Source organism: Lobosporangium transversale, assembly GCF_002105155.1.
Source record: "Lobosporangium transversale strain NRRL 3116 chromosome Unknown BCR41scaffold_7, whole genome shotgun sequence".
NCBI lineage: Eukaryota > Fungi > Mortierellomycota > Mortierellomycetes > Mortierellales > Mortierellaceae > Lobosporangium > Lobosporangium transversale.
Genome location: NW_019028985.1, coordinates 486,860 through 504,274, shown reverse-complemented (window position 1 = coordinate 504,274; position 17,415 = coordinate 486,860). Strand labels below are relative to the sequence as shown.

The window sequence follows — 17,415 nt, the reverse complement described above, 5'->3', positions numbered from 1 at the left end:
AAAAAAAAAAAAAAAAAAAAAAAAAAAAAAACGAGGAACCCTTTTTACAACGACATTTGTTTTACTACCCACTACCTACTTTATTATTACTACATTATTGCTACTATTGCTACCATTGCTACCATTGCTATTGTTATTATTACTATTGCTACCACTATTCATTGCTGTAATTGTTATCTGTATTCAACTTGCTATTTCCCATTCCACACATATGTTTATCATTATTAAAGAATATTTATTTCCCTTTCCTTTCCCTTTCTTTATTTCGTTCCTCTCCCTTTCCTCTTTTTTTTTTATTTTATGAGAAAAAAAATAAATAAATAAATAAAAATAATAAATATGTAAGAACGAAGAATTTGCTAAGCAAATCAGTTTGCGGAAGTGGCGGATGAAATTAAGAAACTCCCGAGGAGAGAGAAAGAAGGGAAAAAAAAAAAAACAAATAAAGCGTACACAAATGATGCTGATGTGATAAAAAAAGACCATGTTTCCAAACTCTTGGCTATTCCAAAAAAAAAAAAAAAAAAAAAAAAAAAAAGCATTGTTGCACAAAAAAAAAAAAAAAACATGCATGCATGTTATTGTATTGTCTGCCCTTCCCTTCCCTTCCCTTCCCTTTCCTACCCAACCATGGATCATGGATGTCCCCCCCCTTTTCATGCAAGATTGGACTGACAGTTTAGACTAAGTTTTTTTAGTTTAACGCGTTGTGCAAGTTGGTTTCTGAATTACGCCTAAATCTTGTTTCCCCTTGCATAAAGCAAACGACTGTTTTTTTTTTTTTTTTTTTTTTTTTTATATATATTTTATATTTCCTATCCTTCGTGTAGATAAATATGAAAAAAAAAAAAAAAAAAAAAAAATGGCAATTATTTTGTGATGTAGGTAGAATGGGATACTGATGCTGACCACCGATCCGTTTTTCTGGAATGTAGTCTTTTTCCCCAAGTTTTTATTTTTATTTTTTATTTTTCGGATTGATGGATAAATAAATAAATAAATAAATAGTAATAATAAGAAAGAAAGTATGCACATGAGCATATCTCTAAGTTTTTTTTTTTTTTTTTTTTTTTTTTCATGTTAATTTTTATTAATGCTATAATATTACAATGCTTTTTTTTTTTTTTAAAGAAAATATGAATGGATGAACGAAATGCTAGGAATGATAAAATAAAAAAAAAGTAGGATCTATCGCCCCGAAGAGATGAAAGAAAGAGACAGGAAGAGGAAAGAGAATGGGAAGGGTAGAAAGGTTGGGGAGGAGGGTGGGGGAGGGATATTTTTTCCTCTGCAAAACTCTTTCTCCAAACCCTTTTATGATATCACTTTCTTTTCACTCTTTTCACTTTTCAATTGGCTAAGGAAAAGAAAAAAAAAAAAAAAAAACTTATATTTAAAAACGACCCAGGCTTGTCTGCGCTGGATGGAATTGATTAGGAAAAGTACCGTTGTTGTTTGCGGATGGATCGACCGTGGGTGCTTTGCTGCTGCTGATACTTGCTGTTGCAGCATAAGGGGTGCAAGCACCGGTGGCTGCACTTTCCATCTGCTTCACTTTGGCACAAGCATCCCAATCTAACCAGGTCGTGCAAAGGGAGCAACGGACTGCGTCCATTGGGATCTTCTTTAAACAGTAATCGCATTCCTTTTCAGTCTCCTCCGTCGTTGAATTACGGGCCATTTGGTAGACTTTTTTTTTTTTTTTTTTTTTTTTTTTTTGTTAATAAATAAAATTAATAAATAAATTAATTAATAAATAAATAAATAAACGGAGATAATTAGTTGTTGGATCCAAAATAATTTTAAAAAACTGACGCGTTCATTGATTTTTACCTTTCACAAGAATGAAGACGCAGGCAGAGATGATAAAGAAGTTGAGGACAGTCTGGATGAAGTTACCCCAGTTCCATGTGATATTCCCAGCAGCTTTTGCCTGATCTCTAGTTGCCCACTATATAAATATACGTATACATAAGTTAAGAACAAAATGATAATAATAATAACAATAATAGTAATAATAATAGTCAGGTTCATTCCTCCCCACTTACGTCGCTCTCAGTGGAGTCCTCGTTGCGACGCAAGATGAGGAAATTCTCCTCCAAGTTCTTGCCAGAGGTCATGGCAAGGAGAGGGGTAATGATGTCGTTGACCAAACTGGTGACAATCTACAAATAGAGAGGGGGGGGGGATTTATTAAGTTAAAAAAATTAAACACATCCACATTCATTAATGTTTCAATTAATGAAACGGAGGACAAGTTAACTTTATAAAAAAAAAACTTACAGCAGTGAAGGCAGCACCGATGACAACGGCTACAGCCAGGTCAATGACGTTGCCACGATCCAGGAAGTTCCGGTAGTCATTAAAGAATGACACACCATGCTTCACACCAGGAACTTTGTTTAATCGTTTGCCCACGTGGCTGACACCCTTTTCGACTATGAGATTTTTGAATGTTCAATTACGAAGGGAGAGAAAGCGAAAGAAAGAAAGAAAAAAAAAAAAAAAAAAAAAAAAGTAGATCAGTAAGCTTGTTTTTGTTTTATCTGTTTGTTTGTTTGTTCGTTTTTTAAAGAAAAGGAAAGGATTCTTTTTACCGTGTGAGATGCCACCAGCGACACCATGGGTGATATTCTTGACAGGGTTGAAGCCACGCTTCTTCAGCTTCTCCTCCTGAATAGAATCATCGACCACATAAACAGGATCTACGGCGTTGTTGGGACTCATTATTATACTTTTGTGTGTGAAAAAAAGAAAGAACGGGAGGAAGAAAGTAATCTGTGATAGAGGCTAAAAGAGACCAAGAAAGTAGGGAAGCGATGGAATGATGGAGATAGAGAGATAGAGAGAGAGAGAGAAAGAGAAGGAAAAAGTTGATGATAGAGAAAAAGTGCAAGTATGAACCAATGCTGAAAGAAAAAAAAAAAAAAAAAAAAAAAAAAGAGAGAGAGAGAGAATATACGTGTATTTAAGGTGGATCTGAATGGATGTTTTTTTTTTTTTTTTTTTTTTTTTTCAGGTCCAAAGAAGCAAGAAGCGGAGGTAAATGATATGAAACTAAAAAAAAACCCTCAGGTAAAACTAGCATTGGAGAAGAGATTCTTTAACTGCTCAACTTGCATTTTAACGGTCAAATTGCAAAAGTTGTTTCTCTTTTTGGTCGATCACTTTCTGTCATTTTAAGTAATATGCATCTGCAGTTTGTCAGGAATATATAAAAAAATAAAATAAAAAAAGACAGGATACAAATACACACATGTTTATTTTATGCTACATATTTATTCTCGACTTTCTTTTACTCTCTTTACCTTTTTCAATGCCCGAATAACTGCGCCCATGTGCTCAACTATGTAGAGAACTTGAGTTCCAACTAGAGTCTACGTGCAGATTTTATCGATCGACCCCATGGCTCTCATTGGCTTGTGTTTGGTATAAAACCCATACCGAACGAAACGCGTCAAATGCACTCATTTCGGATCTAATTCATTTATTCTCACCCACCTTCAATTAAAAGAGAGAAAGAGGGTTCTCAAGATAACCTCTTTTTTTTTTTTTTTTTTTTTTTTTCTTAATGACATCTTTTGTTCTACCCCGAGTAATGATTATTTTTTATTTTGGAGGTTATTTGAAATCTCACGCCCGATTTTCTGTTTGGACAAGTTTCGGCAGGAACATAAAAAAACGTCGATCCAAGTCAAACTCGTTCAGCTACATTAGAAATTAAATAAAAAGGGCGATTGAAGATGGGAGGTACGGTGAATAGGCATGTTATATTTATACATATTTTTATTTTTTTAGTTTTATTTTTTATTTTTTTTTTGTTTAAAGAGTTTTTTGAAATCAGGTACTTAATGCTCGTGGGTCAAGGTTTATTCTCTACGTCTACATTTCCTACGTTCGACAGTGCAAATATATATAATGCAGTGAGACAACTCAGTAGGAGGAGAAGAAGGGAGGCGAGACGGGTAGCCCATTGGCGTCTCGGTCATTGCATTGTCATTGTCGCCGCCTATAATGAAGCAACTGCAAATAGAAAAAAAAGTAACGCAACATTTGCCATTGTTCAATAAACTGGAGAAACTGGACCCATAGTCTTTACGCAATATTTCATACGAACGTACCAAGTTCATATTCGAATACGGAAAAATAAAGATCTTTTCCGTCGCTCTTTTCCCTCCTGCTGAAAGAATATCCAAAGAACATGCACGTACACTAGGATGTATGGTCCAAGATGGGTTTCAAGTCAATAAGGATAAACCTAGGTTAAATCATCAAGTTCATTGTCATTGTTTATTATCATTATCACCATTATTAGCATCAGAAGCGCAAGTGTCAAGAGTGTTGCGACACATTCAAGACTTCTGGTACTCCATCCATCAAAATAGTGAACAACAATTCTTGAAACAAGGACTATCATGTCAAACTATAGTTACCTTGCATCCACTCAAGATCACGGTTACAGTGAGTAGGATCTACTCGGAGCAAACTATGTTAGCCATCTATCTTGCGCTAGTAGGAAATAAAAATGAATCTCTCTCTTTTCCTCTCTCTCTCTCTTCTCTTACAGTCGTCTTTTCATAAGCCTGATATGAGCAAAGAATTCATCAACTAGCAAGTGTCAACACTCAAGACATTTGTCTGATCAGTTGTGGTGGCTGATTTGTTGAGGCTGTGCTGAAAGAGCCCTTCTTCAATAGCGTGGCAAAAAAAAAAAAAAAAAAAAAAACCGTCGCACTGACATTGGACAAGTAATAAAAACAAAAACGCGCATGCTCAACTTCGCCCCCATCCCTCTTTCAATCATTCCATTACTCGCAAATGCGACTCCATCCATTTGACATTCCTGAAGTGCTTGACAAAATAGTTGCGTGCCTTGACACAGGTGATATCAAGTCATGCATCTATGTTTCCAAGGCTTTTCATGAGGCTTTTATACGGTTCCTATGGAAAACTATCAATGTCGACACCCCAAACTGGAGCGCCGTTGACGGCCAGACACTTGAGAAGCATAAACACTACATCGAAGAGATTTATTTTACTTACCGCTATGCAGAGCACATCTTATTATTACGTGGGTGCAGCCGTCTCCGGAAACTGGTATCTCGGCGCGACAAGTCACAACGCTTTGAGGATCTTCTGTATCGTCTTTCCAATTTGATGATTGCCAATAACTTTAAGCTTCAAGAGTGTGAAATTAACTGGGCTCATGAGAAAGGTACCTGGACCTATAGGGCTAAAGACTTTTACAATGCTGTGCTTCAGTGTCCACATCTCCGGGAACTTAAACTCCACGACTTCATTATCCACGCTGAGGAGATTGATCTGTTTTTTCGGATGTGTAGTCAACTTGAGATCTTGGAGTTGACACGTGTAGACATTCCTCAGTGGGCAGTTGGGAAACTGATAGGCAACCTTGGTGCCGACGTCGGGACTGCAGCTGGTGCGTTCGCTTTTGGATACCTCCTCGAATTGACATTGTGTGAGACTAAGGTTATTGGACCTCATCCAATCTCTGAAGCTCACAGCTTGGTAACATTTATCCAAAGTTGCCCAAACCTGAGATCACTTACTTTTTACGATGGCGCTACGGAGGACATGGTCGATTTCTGTAGAACATTGGCACCGGCTCTTGAGTCATTGCCGCATCTCGAATCCTTGATCATTCCGGAGGCTGAATTGAACGACAAGAAGTTGGCGGCTTTTCTTGGAAAGATGAATCGGCTCCGGAAGTTGCATGCATGGCAATCTGATTTTGGGCCCCTCTGTCTCGCAGAGTTACTCAAGCCAAGGGGACCATTGAATGGGGGGACAAGGTTCTGTGATATGATTGAGGACTTGTCAGCCCCCACATTTGATTTTACAGACAGAGTAATTCCGGTACTCCTGTCCAGCTGTAGGAACCTCACCTTGCTTGAAACAAGCGTGGCTAGAATTACAGATATTATTACAGGACAGGAATGGGTCTGTTCTAAGTTACAGAGACTAGAGCTCAGTCTCGTGCTTGATGTTTATAATGATGAGGAGAGAAAGGCAAAGCAACGAATCCTGTTTGAGCGTCTGGGCAAGTTAACAAAGCTCCAAGAACTTCATATAACTACTGGATACAGCTTGACATTAGATGCAGGCCTGGACAAGTTGATTAATTTGAAGCGCCTGAGATACTTGGCATTCCACCATGGAGCCCATTTCATAGGACCAGATGAAGCAGTCTGGATGGTGGAAAACTGGCCGTGTTTGGAGGAGGTTATCGGGCTCAAAGACAAGGATCCAGCCGCCGTTGGGTCAATTGCTGGTATCTTTAACCGCCGTGGAATTATTTATCATTAGGTAGCTTACTAATTCTTCATTAAAAAAAATAAAAAACAAAGGGAAAAAGTTACTGCTTTTGCGCTCAAAACCTTTTTTTTTTTTTTAAAATATCATTCAGCGCAGCACCTCGGTAGCCTATTGCAATTTGTTCAGCAAGTGGGCTCTGTCAATTTGGTTGTGTGTTAAAGCCTGCAAATATTCCTTTCCGGAAAATCCGACTCTTGGCCCCTTGCCTTGATGCAAAAGCATTAAGTTTGAGGAGAAAATACAACTAATTACCGGGATGGATCAGATCAATCCTTTGGACAAAAAATTGCTGCGCTGACACAAGGGTTAGGCTTTCTCCTACCCTATGACCGACAGCCGTGAGAAAAAATGTTTCACTTGAATAAATCAAAGTATAAAAAGCTCAACAATAACCTCAAAAAAAGACCATTCCCCACTCTCTTTCTTCCGGCTATAGTAAATACTAAAAATGATTCTCCCCAAAGAAATTTCCTATGAAGTCAAGAAGGAGTCAACCAAGTTTCAAGTCTTTTATTTCTCATTCCACGGTCTGGGTGCCTGTCCTCGCGCATTACTCTGCTTTGGAGGTGAAGGGATCCAATGGGAAAACAAGCTTACGACCATGGAGAAATGGCCTCAGGACAAGACAACGACCCCCACAGGGTACGTGCCTGTCTTGATTGAGACCGATCTCAAGACCAACACCACAATCGAGATCCCAGAATCGTTAGCGATGGAACGGTATCTGGCTGCGAAGTTTGGTCTGTTGGGCGATAATGCTCGTGAGCAGACTCTGAACGACATCTTTTATGCTCAGGCTGTGATGTTGAATACAAAGTTTGTTGACAAGGTTTTTTGGACCTTTGAGGAAGTTCGCGTCAAGAGTTTGAACCAACTCTTGGAGTCTACTCTTCCCGACTGGGTCAAGCTCTGTGAAAAACATTTGATGGAGAATGGCAATACGGGACACTTTGTTGACAATAAGGTATGAACATTAACTGTCCGAGCATCTGTCTGTACAAACACACGAAGACAAAGACAAAGACAAAGGCAAAGACAAAGACAACTATTAAATAATCCTTGTAGAGCTGCATAATCTTCAACGATCTGACCAATACTTTTTCTTTCTTTTCTATCTTCCTTCTACTGCGTCTTTATTTTTTTATTTTTATTTTTTATTTTTTTTTTTAGTTCACATTAGCCGATATTAAGACTGCGGTGGTCTTGGACACATTCTTGGGTTTAGACTCTGAGAAGGTCCTTGGCCCCATTAGTAGCCCTGGACTTTGGAAGCTCAAGGAGACTGTTGATACTCACCCAGTCTATGCTGCATGGCGTAAGTCTGAGGAGTACAAGATTTTCGATAGCGAAACTCAGGCTAGTGTTGGTACTTTGATGTCATTTAACTTGTCCAAGTCGCATATCTTTACTTGAAAGCAGGATAAGGAAGATCTATCAATTCTGCATCACACACACACACACATTAACAAGTTCATAAAAAGAAATAAAAGAAATGCAGTTGTAAATGTTATTAATGTTAAAAGTGCTACATATCTTTCTATAATATGACATGATAAGTTATTCCCCTCCTTTTACTATTTATTATTGAGCGGCTTCTGCTTCGTCCTTCGCAGCCTTCTCAGCCTCATCTTGCTGTTGCAGATTCACAAAGACTTCTTCCAATGTAGTTAATGAAAGACCCACGCTCTTGACACCCAATCGATTCGCTGCAATTTCTTGATCCAGATGTTCAAACAATCCGGGCAAAGCTGCTTTCTTATCTCTAATATACTCTTGAGCCGTACGTCCACTCCGTTGCTCCATTGTGCCGGTAGTCGGGAGCACGTAAACAATATCCGTCGATGTGTTGACATCAATTGTAGCGTCTGGGAAATGCTTCTTTACGATTTCTGTGGTCTTTGCCTCATCGAAAAGAATTGTTTGGCCCTGCTCATCAATATTTTCACTGTTATTTCCATGCCATTGGGATGAAGGTTTGGTAGGCACCTGTTGCTCTCCGTAGCCCTTAGGATGAATGTCATCACGGTCCTGATCACTCAACATCACACGTCGCTTCTCCAGACTCAAGCGGTACCCTACTCCGAATCGGTTTTTAAGGAACAGGGAGCTACCCAGGGTCTGAAGTTTTCCATGAGACAAGATCGCAATTCTGTCACTCAACGCATCTGCTTCTTCCATCGAATGGGTCGTCAATAAGATTGTCCTTCCTGCTTTAGAATCCTGCATCAATTGCCAAATACTCTTCTTTGTGTACTCATCCATGCCTGTAGTTGGTTCATCCAACAACACGACTTTGGGGTCACCCAAAAACGCCAAAGCGACCGACAGTTTACGTTTCATGCCTCCAGAGAATGTGACGACACGTTCATGTTTCTTCTCACGAAGGTAGACATCTTCCAGTAAGTGGGCCAGGTATTCATCCAGTATACTCTTTTCGATGTCTGAAGATGAAGAAGTACCATTGCTGTCTGCATTCCCATCTAGCCTTGCCCTTGTTTCAGCTGGTGTAGACTTCCGACTCACCACTCTGACTCCTTTGATCGCAGCGTACAGCTGAATGGTCTCCCATGCAGTCAACGTATCAAAGAGCACATCGTGCTGTGGACATACTCCCATTTGTTTTTGAACCTCAGCCAGTGTTCTCAGGTCCATCTCCCTACGCTTGATACCTTCACTTCCAGGCATCAAATGCCCATTGACGACGATAGTTCCTGCAGTCGGGTTTAAGGCGCCCATGATCATAGAGAGAGAAGTTGTCTTGCCAGCGCCGTTATGGCCCAGGAATCCAAAGATCTCATTCCGATGGATCTCAAGATCCACTCCACTGACGACTTCCTTCTTCTGAATACCTGCCAAAGGTCCAGATGTTTTGGTGGATTTTGAAGGCGGATAAAAGATCTGGAGAAAGAGCCCAATGATAGGTAAATAATAGGCATATCCTGGAGGGGATGTAAAACTTTTTCGAAGGTTGGTGACTTGGATGACTCCGCGATCCTCAACAGGCACTCGAGTGATATCAAAGTCTTCAAACATGTCAGCATGCGCCTCATGTCCACCTTGATGCTGCTGTTGTTGAAGAGCATTTTGGCGAGCAGATGGGGCTCGAGGCATAACCACATTCGGTTTGTCGGCTGCACGTTCGTATTGACCAATCCCCCAGTAGCTGCGCCTTAAAAAGAAGTCAAATGGGAGAGCACTTCCATACTCTCCTGGGAAGACAGCGTCCATATACCAGGCCAAGAAGTAGAACAAAACACAATCCAGAGCCATCATCCACAATGCTTTGCCACATGGTCCAGAAGCCAGATTGTCGAATGTGACGCCTCCTAATGCTGCCTCTACGCCTGTGATGTAGTTGATGGCTCGCCCAAGGGCCACAGAAGGGATCAAGAAGATCAAAGTTTCAGTTGTGGGATCTACAGCTCCTCGACCATAGACAAGTGCACTACATATACCATAAGACCCCACTGTGAGCCCGAGAAGCAAAAAATTGACCGTGTTGGTTTTTTTGGGGTCTTGAACGAGGACTGAGGCAATGGTGCCTATTGCGGTTACATTGAAGGAGAAGAGGATGAGGAGCAAGTAGACTATGAAGGCGTTGGTGCGGGTGAAAATTCGGCCGACAAAGAGGATGAAGAGCATTAATGCGCAAGTGACCAAGTTCTGGATGCTAATTATATAGGAGAGGCAATATACAACCGAGCTCTTTAGACCTCTCATTCTCATATTCAGGATGAGGACATTCAATAATAGCGATGAAAAGAATAGAATAGAAAAGAAAAGAAAAGAAAAAAAAAAGACGATTCATGGGGGGTATCACTTACTTTTGCATGAGCCAAATGGAAGCAAGATATGCATTGGAATTAAGACCCATCATAGACATGGTGGATCTGATACGCTTACTCTTCTCTACCACAAGGATATCAAGGACACCAAGCCAGACAGCCTGAAAACAAAAGATGACATAAAATGCATTTAGAGCAGAGTTGATCGAGGTACCCAGTCCCACAAAGTTGGCGTACGAAATGAATGTGCGCCCTGCGCCTGTTATGCCTATGCCTGGGTCGCCTGCACTTTTCAAAGGGAGAGGAGAAGATAGTGGGGGTTTATTGTTGGCTTTGCGATGCAAGTTGATTGCAGCACGTTCGATATAGGCCTGTGCTGTGGCAAAGCGGGAGCTGACATACTCATGCTTAGCATGAGCAGTGTGATTGGCCATGATTGTGTAGCGGTAGGTGAAAGTGGGATCATTTGTCCCTGAAGAAGGAGGCGGTGCTACTGTTGTCAAGTTAGTGGATGGTGTCACAAAGATAACGCCAACAACAAAGTTGACTGGAGAGACATCATAGGCAGTACTCATGGCCTGCTCGCTCTCGAAATACTTTGGTACAACCGATTGGGGTTCCGAAGCAGCGAAGAAGCTAGAGAGCTCGGTGATGATGGGATCTGTGCTAGGGACGCCAGTATATCCAAAATAGGTGCAGTCTGTTGTAGACTTGCAAGTGTCATGAGAGAGGTACGGGAGAGCCTTAACAGCCATATCTGGAGAAGGTTGAGCAAATAGATTAAGAGTATGTAGTGTGCTCAACATGTGTAAGTATAGAGATCAACATTTTCGTTGGAACGTACAGCAAGGAGGATTTTTTCTGCTCTTTGTAGTGATAAGCATATGGGTGAATGATCAAGTAGATGAGGTGATTAAGGGAAAACATATGGAGGTACTCACGATTTGAAGCATCTTTAGCAGAGAGGTGCAGGAAAACAAGGACGAGCATCATCCAAACCGGCTGGAAGACTGCATTACTACAAAGATAAAAAAAAAAAAGGGGGAGATGAGGCAGTGCACAGATTTTGTGAATTAGGAACCAAAGCATTTAGCCACACTTTAATTTTGACATTCTCCCTTCTGTGAAGAGTGAGCCATACATTGTTTGTGCAAGATCCCTGATTCTGACTTTGAAGTTCTTGACGGTCAGAGCACGGAGCTGCTTTAAGCTAGATGGTTCTGAGAGAACATTGAATTCCATTTGTGCGGTTGAACGAGAGGTTCCACCTAACCCCGCTGCAACCACTTTTGCATTTTTTGTTGTGGATGAAGACATAGGGCCACTAGTGCTGCTTGTATTGTGATGTTGATAAACATTACCCATCAATGGGTGCACAGCCTCGTTCTGTGACGGAGAGTAGAGTTCCTTTAGAGAATGAGTTTCCGAATTGTTGGAGGACGATGCTGAGCGACGGAAGACGTCCATGCAATTAAGAGTTATTGTTCAATGTATCCCTCAATACAAAAAAAAAAAAGTGTAACGAAAGAAGAGTGGAAAAGTAAAATGAAAGATGAAACAAGAATAAGGCAGATCAGAAGCAAGGATAAAGGTGAGACGGAAAAAAGAGAGGAGAGCGGAGAAGAGAGAAGAGAAGAGGTAAGAAATGTTGGTTTCGCGCTTATTTGAGATAGAGCCGCTTGTTTGTTTATACTTTGTCCGAGAGAGAGGGAGGGAAGGATGGTGGGGGGGAATGAGAATTACTTGCTCCTATTTATACAAACAAAGTAAGCTTTGCGTTGGTATGCCCCAATTGCATTATTTCGAAAAGAGACGCCGTATTCGTTCCAACAAGGACAAGAGCATCAAAATCAATAGCCAATCTTGATTATCTCTCAGCCTCACAGTACAAAAAAAACTCAGTCCTCCGAATGTTAGTAGTCTCCGAGGGAGTATCAAATGAATGATGACAATATTCGTTCCTAGTCCAAAGTCGCCATCTTCGCCAAGCAAAAAAGATCTCAACGGCTAAAAAGGGAAATGGCTTTTGTGTCTGTTCTTTTTTGGATCGACGCTCATAGCAGAAGCTGGGCTGAAGTCACAAGTCGAAAGTCGACACACGTATACACTCGGATGCTCACATAATATACGTTCTACAGACATATACCGTACTTAAAAAATGAAGACGTGAAAAGAGACGTAGGTTGGAACACATCTAGGAACAACGTCAACACAAAGCGGCGCTGTTATACTAGTATGGCATCAGAAAAATACAGAAGCTGAAAAAAGACGCCACGCAAAAGTCGAAGATGGCCAATATGGGAAGTGTTTGTTTATGTGGAATCCTTGAATTAAGAGAAGGGCTCTTTACTACAGATGAAATCTGCGTTCAATGTGCCTTCAAAAGATTAGCATTAGGTGAAGTCGTTTACAGAAGAAGCTATGTTGCGTTCAGTTGGTGTTGGCCCAGGCTCGGCTACCCGCTTTCTTGCAACAAAGAATCTTGCAAGAGCCATTAAATTATTACGGCTTCCAGACCTTCCTTTACTCAGTATCGTAGATTGTGTTCCAACCAGGACAAACAAGCCCGATTCCTCTGATCTGCTCGGTCACTTCCTCGGTGATATCAATTCCTTACAGTTGCTTCTTTGATTTTAAGCCCAGAGCTCTGGGCGACCAATAAACACCTTCCCTTATTTCCTTCAGCCAATCAATTACCACTGACGTATAAAAGTGATCCTATATTGCCGTATTTGTCTAACTTTCTTGCCCTTGCTTGTCCTGCTGCAGAGATTAGAAACAAACAGCTCTGCTTCTACAATCAAACCCATTTCCTCGACTATAGACAATCACCATGGCTGACGGTAAGCAAACCATTGCTATAATTTCTATAATGTCATCATACAAATTCATTCCAATCTAACAATTAGCACTATTTTAAACAAAATCTTTTCACTCTCATTCTTAAAAAAAAAAAAAAAAAAAAAAAAAAGCAGACATTAGCGCACAGATCAAGGCAGAGAAAGAGAAGAGAGACAAGTCAACACAGCGTGAGGACACACGCGTGTCGCTAACTGGTGGTGTTGGATATGATCAGGATATTTACGACGCGGGTGATAAATTTGCGGGCTATTCAACTGAGTTGCCTATGGATGAAGAAGAGGAAGAGGATGAGCTTTCAAAAAGGATGGCGCAGCAGAATAGCAAGAAACTCTCTTCATACTCAGCGCCCAAGGAGGCTTTTGCACATCTTGCCTCTGTAGACGATGATGATACGGACCCATTTGCTGGGAGGAAAGAATCACAACGGATTATTGACAGGGAGGGCGATTATCACAAGAGACGTCTGAACAGAGTGCTCTCACCGTCTAGACAGGATCCCTTCAGTAATAAGGATAGTGATGCTAATGGATCAGAGGCTAGATCATATGCTGAGATTATGAAAGAGACAGAACTGGAAAAGGAACAACAGCGGGTCATGCATCTTATCGCGGAAAAAAAGAAGGAGGCACAAAAAGCGACCGGACTGGAAGCTCCACCTCCACCTACACCCACTGGACGGAAAAGACGTTGGGATGTTGCTACTCCTGTTGTAGCGCCTGCCGCTACCAAATCGTCGTGGGATGAGCCTGATGACCATGTAGCTGTACCGTCAAATCGATGGGAGGAAACTCCCAAGGTTGAAGGCAAGAAACGCAATCGTTGGGATGAGACTCCTGTTGTTAACGCCGGTGCATCATGGGATGCAACGCCAAAGGTATCTGGAGCCGCTGAAACACCTGTGGCTAAGCGATCCAGATGGGACGAAACACCTGTAGCACCTTCAGGGATGTTTAGTGCAACACCTATGGCGGGCGGGCTTGGCATGGTCACACCTAACATTACAGTTCCAATGACGCCCGAAGCAATGAACGCACAGCGCTGGGAACATGAAATTGATATGCGCAATCGACCTTTATCGGATGAGGAGCTGGATGCCATGTTCCCTACTACTGGGTACAAGATCCTTGAGCCGCCAGCAAACTATCAGCCCATCCGTACGCCTGCCCGCAAGCTCATGGCGACACCTACACCATATGCAGGCGGGTTCATGATGCAGGACGAGAACATGAAGCAAAACTATGGTATTTCGCCCGCAGAAATTGAGGTCCCAGGAGGCAGTAACCTGCCATTCTTTAAACAGGAAGATATGCAACACTTTGGGAAACTGTTGGACGAGAAGGATGAGTCCTCCATGTCGGCTGAGGATATCAAGGAGCGCAAGATTATGCGACTTTTGCTCAAGATTAAGAACGGAACACCACCCATGCGTAAAGCAGCCCTCAGAACCATCACGGATAAGGCACGCGATTTTGGTGCAGGACCACTTTTCAACCAGATCTTGCCTTTGCTCATGTCACCTACGTTGGAAGATCAGGAGCGCCATTTGCTGGTAAAGGTTATTGATAGGATTTTGTACAAATTGGATGATCTTGTTCGTCCATTTGTGCATAAGATCTTGGTTGTGATTGAGCCCTTGTTGATTGATGAAGATTACTATGCTCGTGTTGAGGGTCGAGAGATTATCAGCAACTTGAGTAAGGCAGCAGGATTAACAACTATGATTGCCACCATGCGCCCTGATATCGATCATGCGGATGAATATGTTCGAAATACAACAGCACGTGCATTTTCAGTGGTTGCATCAGCTCTCGGTATCCCAACGCTTCTTCCTTTCTTGAAGGCTGTCTGTAACAGCAAGAAATCATGGCAAGCTCGACACACAGGTATCAAAATTGTACAGCAGATTGCTATCCTGCTTGGATGTGCCATTCTCCCTCATCTCAAGAATTTAGTCGATACCATAGCCAAGGGTTTGGAGGTAAAAAAAAAAAAAAAAAGGTGTGATATTGGAATATTGCAAGATTTGTATAGCAGGGTTATTAACTTTATTTATCATTTCTTATTTTTTATTTATTTTGATATATCGTAGGATGAACAACAAAAAGTTAGGACTATTACATCGCTTGCTATTGCAGCATTAGCAGAAGCGGCACATCCCTATGGTATTGAATCGTTTGACTCTGTACTGGCGCCCCTTTGGTCTGGTACACGCAAGCACAGAGGCAAGGGTCTCGCTGCATTTCTAAAAGCGATTGGTTATATCATTCCGTTGATGGACGTTGAGTATGCCAACTACCATACCAAGGAGGTTATGCCTATTCTGATTAGAGAGTTCCAGTCACCGGATGAGGAAATGAAGAAGATTGTACTGAAGGTTGTTAAACAATGTGCGGGCACAGACGGAGTTACTCCTCAGTATATTAAAGAGGAGATCTTGCCAGAGTTCTTCAAGAACTTTTGGGTGCGCCGTATGGCCCTGGATCGCAGGAACTACAAGCAGCTGGTTGAGACAACCGTTGAGTTGGCACAGAAAGTTGGTGTGACAGAGATTGTTTCCAGGATTGTGGACGACTTGAAAGATGAATCGGAGCCCTATCGTAAGATGGTCATGGAGACAATCGAAAAGGTTATCTCACAGTTGGGCGCTGCGGATATTGATGGACGTCTTGAAGAGACTTTGATTGATGGTATCCTGTATGCATTCCAGGAGCAGACGGTGGAGGATATTGTGATGTTGAATGGCTTTGGAACCGTTGTCAATGCACTGGGATATCGCAGCAAGGCTTATCTTCCTCAGATCACATCCACAATTCTTTGGCGCTTGAATAACAAATCAGCTAAGGTCCGTCAACAAGCCGCTGATTTGATCTCACGTATTGCAGTGGTGATGAAGACTTGTGGAGAGGAGAAGCTGATGGGACATCTGGGCTTGGTGCTGTTTGAATATCTTGGAGAGGAATACCCAGAGGTTTTGGGATCAATTTTGGGAGCACTGAAGGCGATCGTAAACGTGATTGGTATGAGTAGTATGACACCACCGATTAAGGACTTGCTGCCGCGCCTGACACCCATTCTGAAGAACAGACACGAAAAAGTGCAGGAGAACAATATTGACTTGGTGGGTCGTATTGCAGATCGTGGAGCAGAGTATGTGAGTGCAAGAGAATGGATGCGTGTATGCTTTGAGCTACTGGATATGTTGAAGGCGCACAAGAAAGGTATTCGTCGTGCAGCAGTCAACACATTCGGTTATATCGCCAAGGCAATTGGACCACAGGATGTGTTGGCAACACTTCTTAACAATTTGAAAGTGCAAGAGCGCCAAAACCGTGTCTGTACGACTGTTGCGATTGCCATTGTTGCAGAGACATGTGCACCCTTTACAGTCCTGCCTGCGCTCATGAATGAATATCGTGTACCCGAACTCAATGTCCAGAACGGTGTTTTGAAGGTAAAAAAAAGACCCCTATTCTGACAACATTTATCCTATTGTTGTAACTAATGACCTTCATAGAGTGACAAACTAATTTTTTTATTTTTTTATTTTTTTTTTCAATTTGGGTAGTCATTGGCATGGGTGTTTGAATATATAGGAGAGATGGGAAAGGACTATATTTACGCAGTTACACCATTGCTAGAGGATGCACTCATGGATCGTGACCTCGTGCATCGTCAAACGGCTTGTACTACAGTCAAACGTAAGGATGAGACAACAAACTTTGTTTTTTTACTCCAAGATGTTTTTCTTAATTTTTATTAACTTTTTATTTGTAACTGTTTTTCTAGATATGTCACTGGGAGTTGTTGGTCTAGGATGTGAGGATGCATTACTGCATCTGTTGAACTATGTTTGGCCAAACATTTTTGAGACGTCGCCACATGTGATCAATGCTGTAATGGATGCGATTGAGGGTCTAACAGTAGCTTTGGGGCCAGGTACAATTTTACAATATGTTGTTCAAGGACTTTTCCACCCAGCAAGGAAAGTAAGGGAGATCTACTGGAAGATTTACAACAACATGTATATCCTAGCACAGGATGGTATGATCCCGTCATATCCATCGATCGATAACGATGCCACCAACAAATATGAGCGTACGGAGCTGTATTATGTCGTATAATGGTGTTAATAAATATCCAAGAAACAAAGCATAAAAAAGTATAAATAAATAATATAGACAAAAGCATCAAAGGTATCAAAAGTATATGTCAGTTATTTTGCATTGTTGTTGTACATCTTCATCCAATTGGAGCAGAGTGGCCTAGTTTTGAATGCTGTGAATGAACTTCAGTCGTTATTCGAGAAGAATAAGCCATGGGCCATGTGAAAATATACGAGTACAGGAGACTGTGGAGTGTGGAGTGTGGAGTGTAGAGTGTATGTGTAAGAGAGGAGGATATCCAAAAATCCAAACAAAGTGGCACTGCGCAT

General features: G+C 41.5%; 5 protein-coding genes across 5 annotated transcripts; 3 read left to right on the top strand and 2 right to left on the bottom strand.

The window, feature by feature from the left end:
* Positions 1-1,386: 1,386 nt before the first annotated feature.
* Positions 1,387-2,901, bottom strand: BCR41DRAFT_348239 (large-conductance mechanosensitive channel). Its single transcript, XM_022023250.1, has 5 exons — positions 2,598-2,901; positions 2,284-2,438; positions 2,049-2,165; positions 1,834-1,951; positions 1,387-1,689 (listed from the first exon to the last, which is right to left on the bottom strand). The coding sequence occupies exons 1-5, from the start codon at positions 2,725-2,727 to the stop codon at positions 1,394-1,396; spliced, it is 816 nt and encodes a 271-aa protein (XP_021884173.1). The 5' UTR covers positions 2,728-2,901; the 3' UTR covers positions 1,387-1,393.
* Positions 2,902-4,793: 1,892 nt separating this feature from the next.
* Positions 4,794-6,373, top strand: BCR41DRAFT_348238 (hypothetical protein). Its single transcript, XM_022023249.1, has one exon. It carries the CDS (start codon positions 4,819-4,821, stop codon positions 6,325-6,327), a length of 1,509 nt encoding a protein of 502 aa, XP_021884172.1. The 5' UTR covers positions 4,794-4,818; the 3' UTR covers positions 6,328-6,373.
* A 411-nt stretch (positions 6,374-6,784) lies between these two features.
* BCR41DRAFT_419925 (hypothetical protein) lies at positions 6,785-7,848 on the top strand (the record flags this gene model as incomplete). The annotated part of the gene is made up of 2 exons (XM_022029828.1): positions 6,785-7,300; positions 7,507-7,848. The coding sequence occupies 2 exons, from the start codon at positions 6,785-6,787 to the stop codon at positions 7,747-7,749; spliced, it is 759 nt and encodes a 252-aa protein (XP_021884171.1). The 3' UTR covers positions 7,750-7,848.
* Positions 7,612-11,677, bottom strand: BCR41DRAFT_222129 (hypothetical protein). The gene is made up of 4 exons (XM_022020015.1): positions 11,263-11,677; positions 11,063-11,139; positions 10,161-10,878; positions 7,612-10,006 (listed from the first exon to the last, which is right to left on the bottom strand). The coding sequence occupies exons 1-4, from the start codon at positions 11,586-11,588 to the stop codon at positions 7,918-7,920; spliced, it is 3,210 nt and encodes a 1,069-aa protein (XP_021884170.1). The 5' UTR covers positions 11,589-11,677; the 3' UTR covers positions 7,612-7,917.
* A 1,207-nt stretch (positions 11,678-12,884) lies between these two features.
* On the top strand, positions 12,885-17,176 carry BCR41DRAFT_319165 (armadillo-type protein). Its single transcript, XM_022021339.1, has 5 exons — positions 12,885-12,964; positions 13,097-14,961; positions 15,073-16,434; positions 16,549-16,681; positions 16,770-17,176. The coding sequence occupies exons 1-5, from the start codon at positions 12,955-12,957 to the stop codon at positions 17,102-17,104; spliced, it is 3,705 nt and encodes a 1,234-aa protein (XP_021884169.1). The 5' UTR covers positions 12,885-12,954; the 3' UTR covers positions 17,105-17,176.
* The last annotated feature ends 239 nt before the right edge of the window (positions 17,177-17,415 follow it).

Bases quoted from the DNA above. Each gene is read 5' to 3' on its own strand.
- BCR41DRAFT_348239 (XM_022023250.1), bottom strand. From the start codon at position 2,727: ATGAGTCCCAACAACGCCGTAGATCCTGTTTATGTGGTCGATGATTCT. The intron at 2,439-2,597 runs GTAAAAAGAATC...AAAATCTCATAG, and splicing joins CGCTGGTGGCATCTCACACG to TCGAAAAGGGTGTCAGCCAC. The intron at 1,952-2,048 runs GTAAGTGGGGAG...ATATTTATATAG, and splicing joins AGGACTCCACTGAGAGCGAC to TGGGCAACTAGAGATCAGGC.
- BCR41DRAFT_348238 (XM_022023249.1), top strand. From the start codon at position 4,819: ATGCGACTCCATCCATTTGACATTCCTGAAGTGCTTGACAAAATAGTT.
- BCR41DRAFT_222129 (XM_022020015.1), bottom strand. From the start codon at position 11,588: ATGGACGTCTTCCGTCGCTCAGCATCGTCCTCCAACAATTCGGAAACT. The intron at 11,140-11,262 runs GTATGGCTCACT...TTATCTTTGTAG, and splicing joins AGGGATCTTGCACAAACAAT to TAATGCAGTCTTCCAGCCGG. The intron at 10,879-11,062 runs GTGAGTACCTCC...AACCTTCTCCAG, and splicing joins TGCTAAAGATGCTTCAAATC to ATATGGCTGTTAAGGCTCTC.
- BCR41DRAFT_319165 (XM_022021339.1), top strand. The intron at 14,962-15,072 runs GTAAAAAAAAAA...GATATATCGTAG, and splicing joins CCATAGCCAAGGGTTTGGAG to GATGAACAACAAAAAGTTAG. The intron at 16,435-16,548 runs GTAAAAAAAAGA...CAATTTGGGTAG, and splicing joins TCCAGAACGGTGTTTTGAAG to TCATTGGCATGGGTGTTTGA.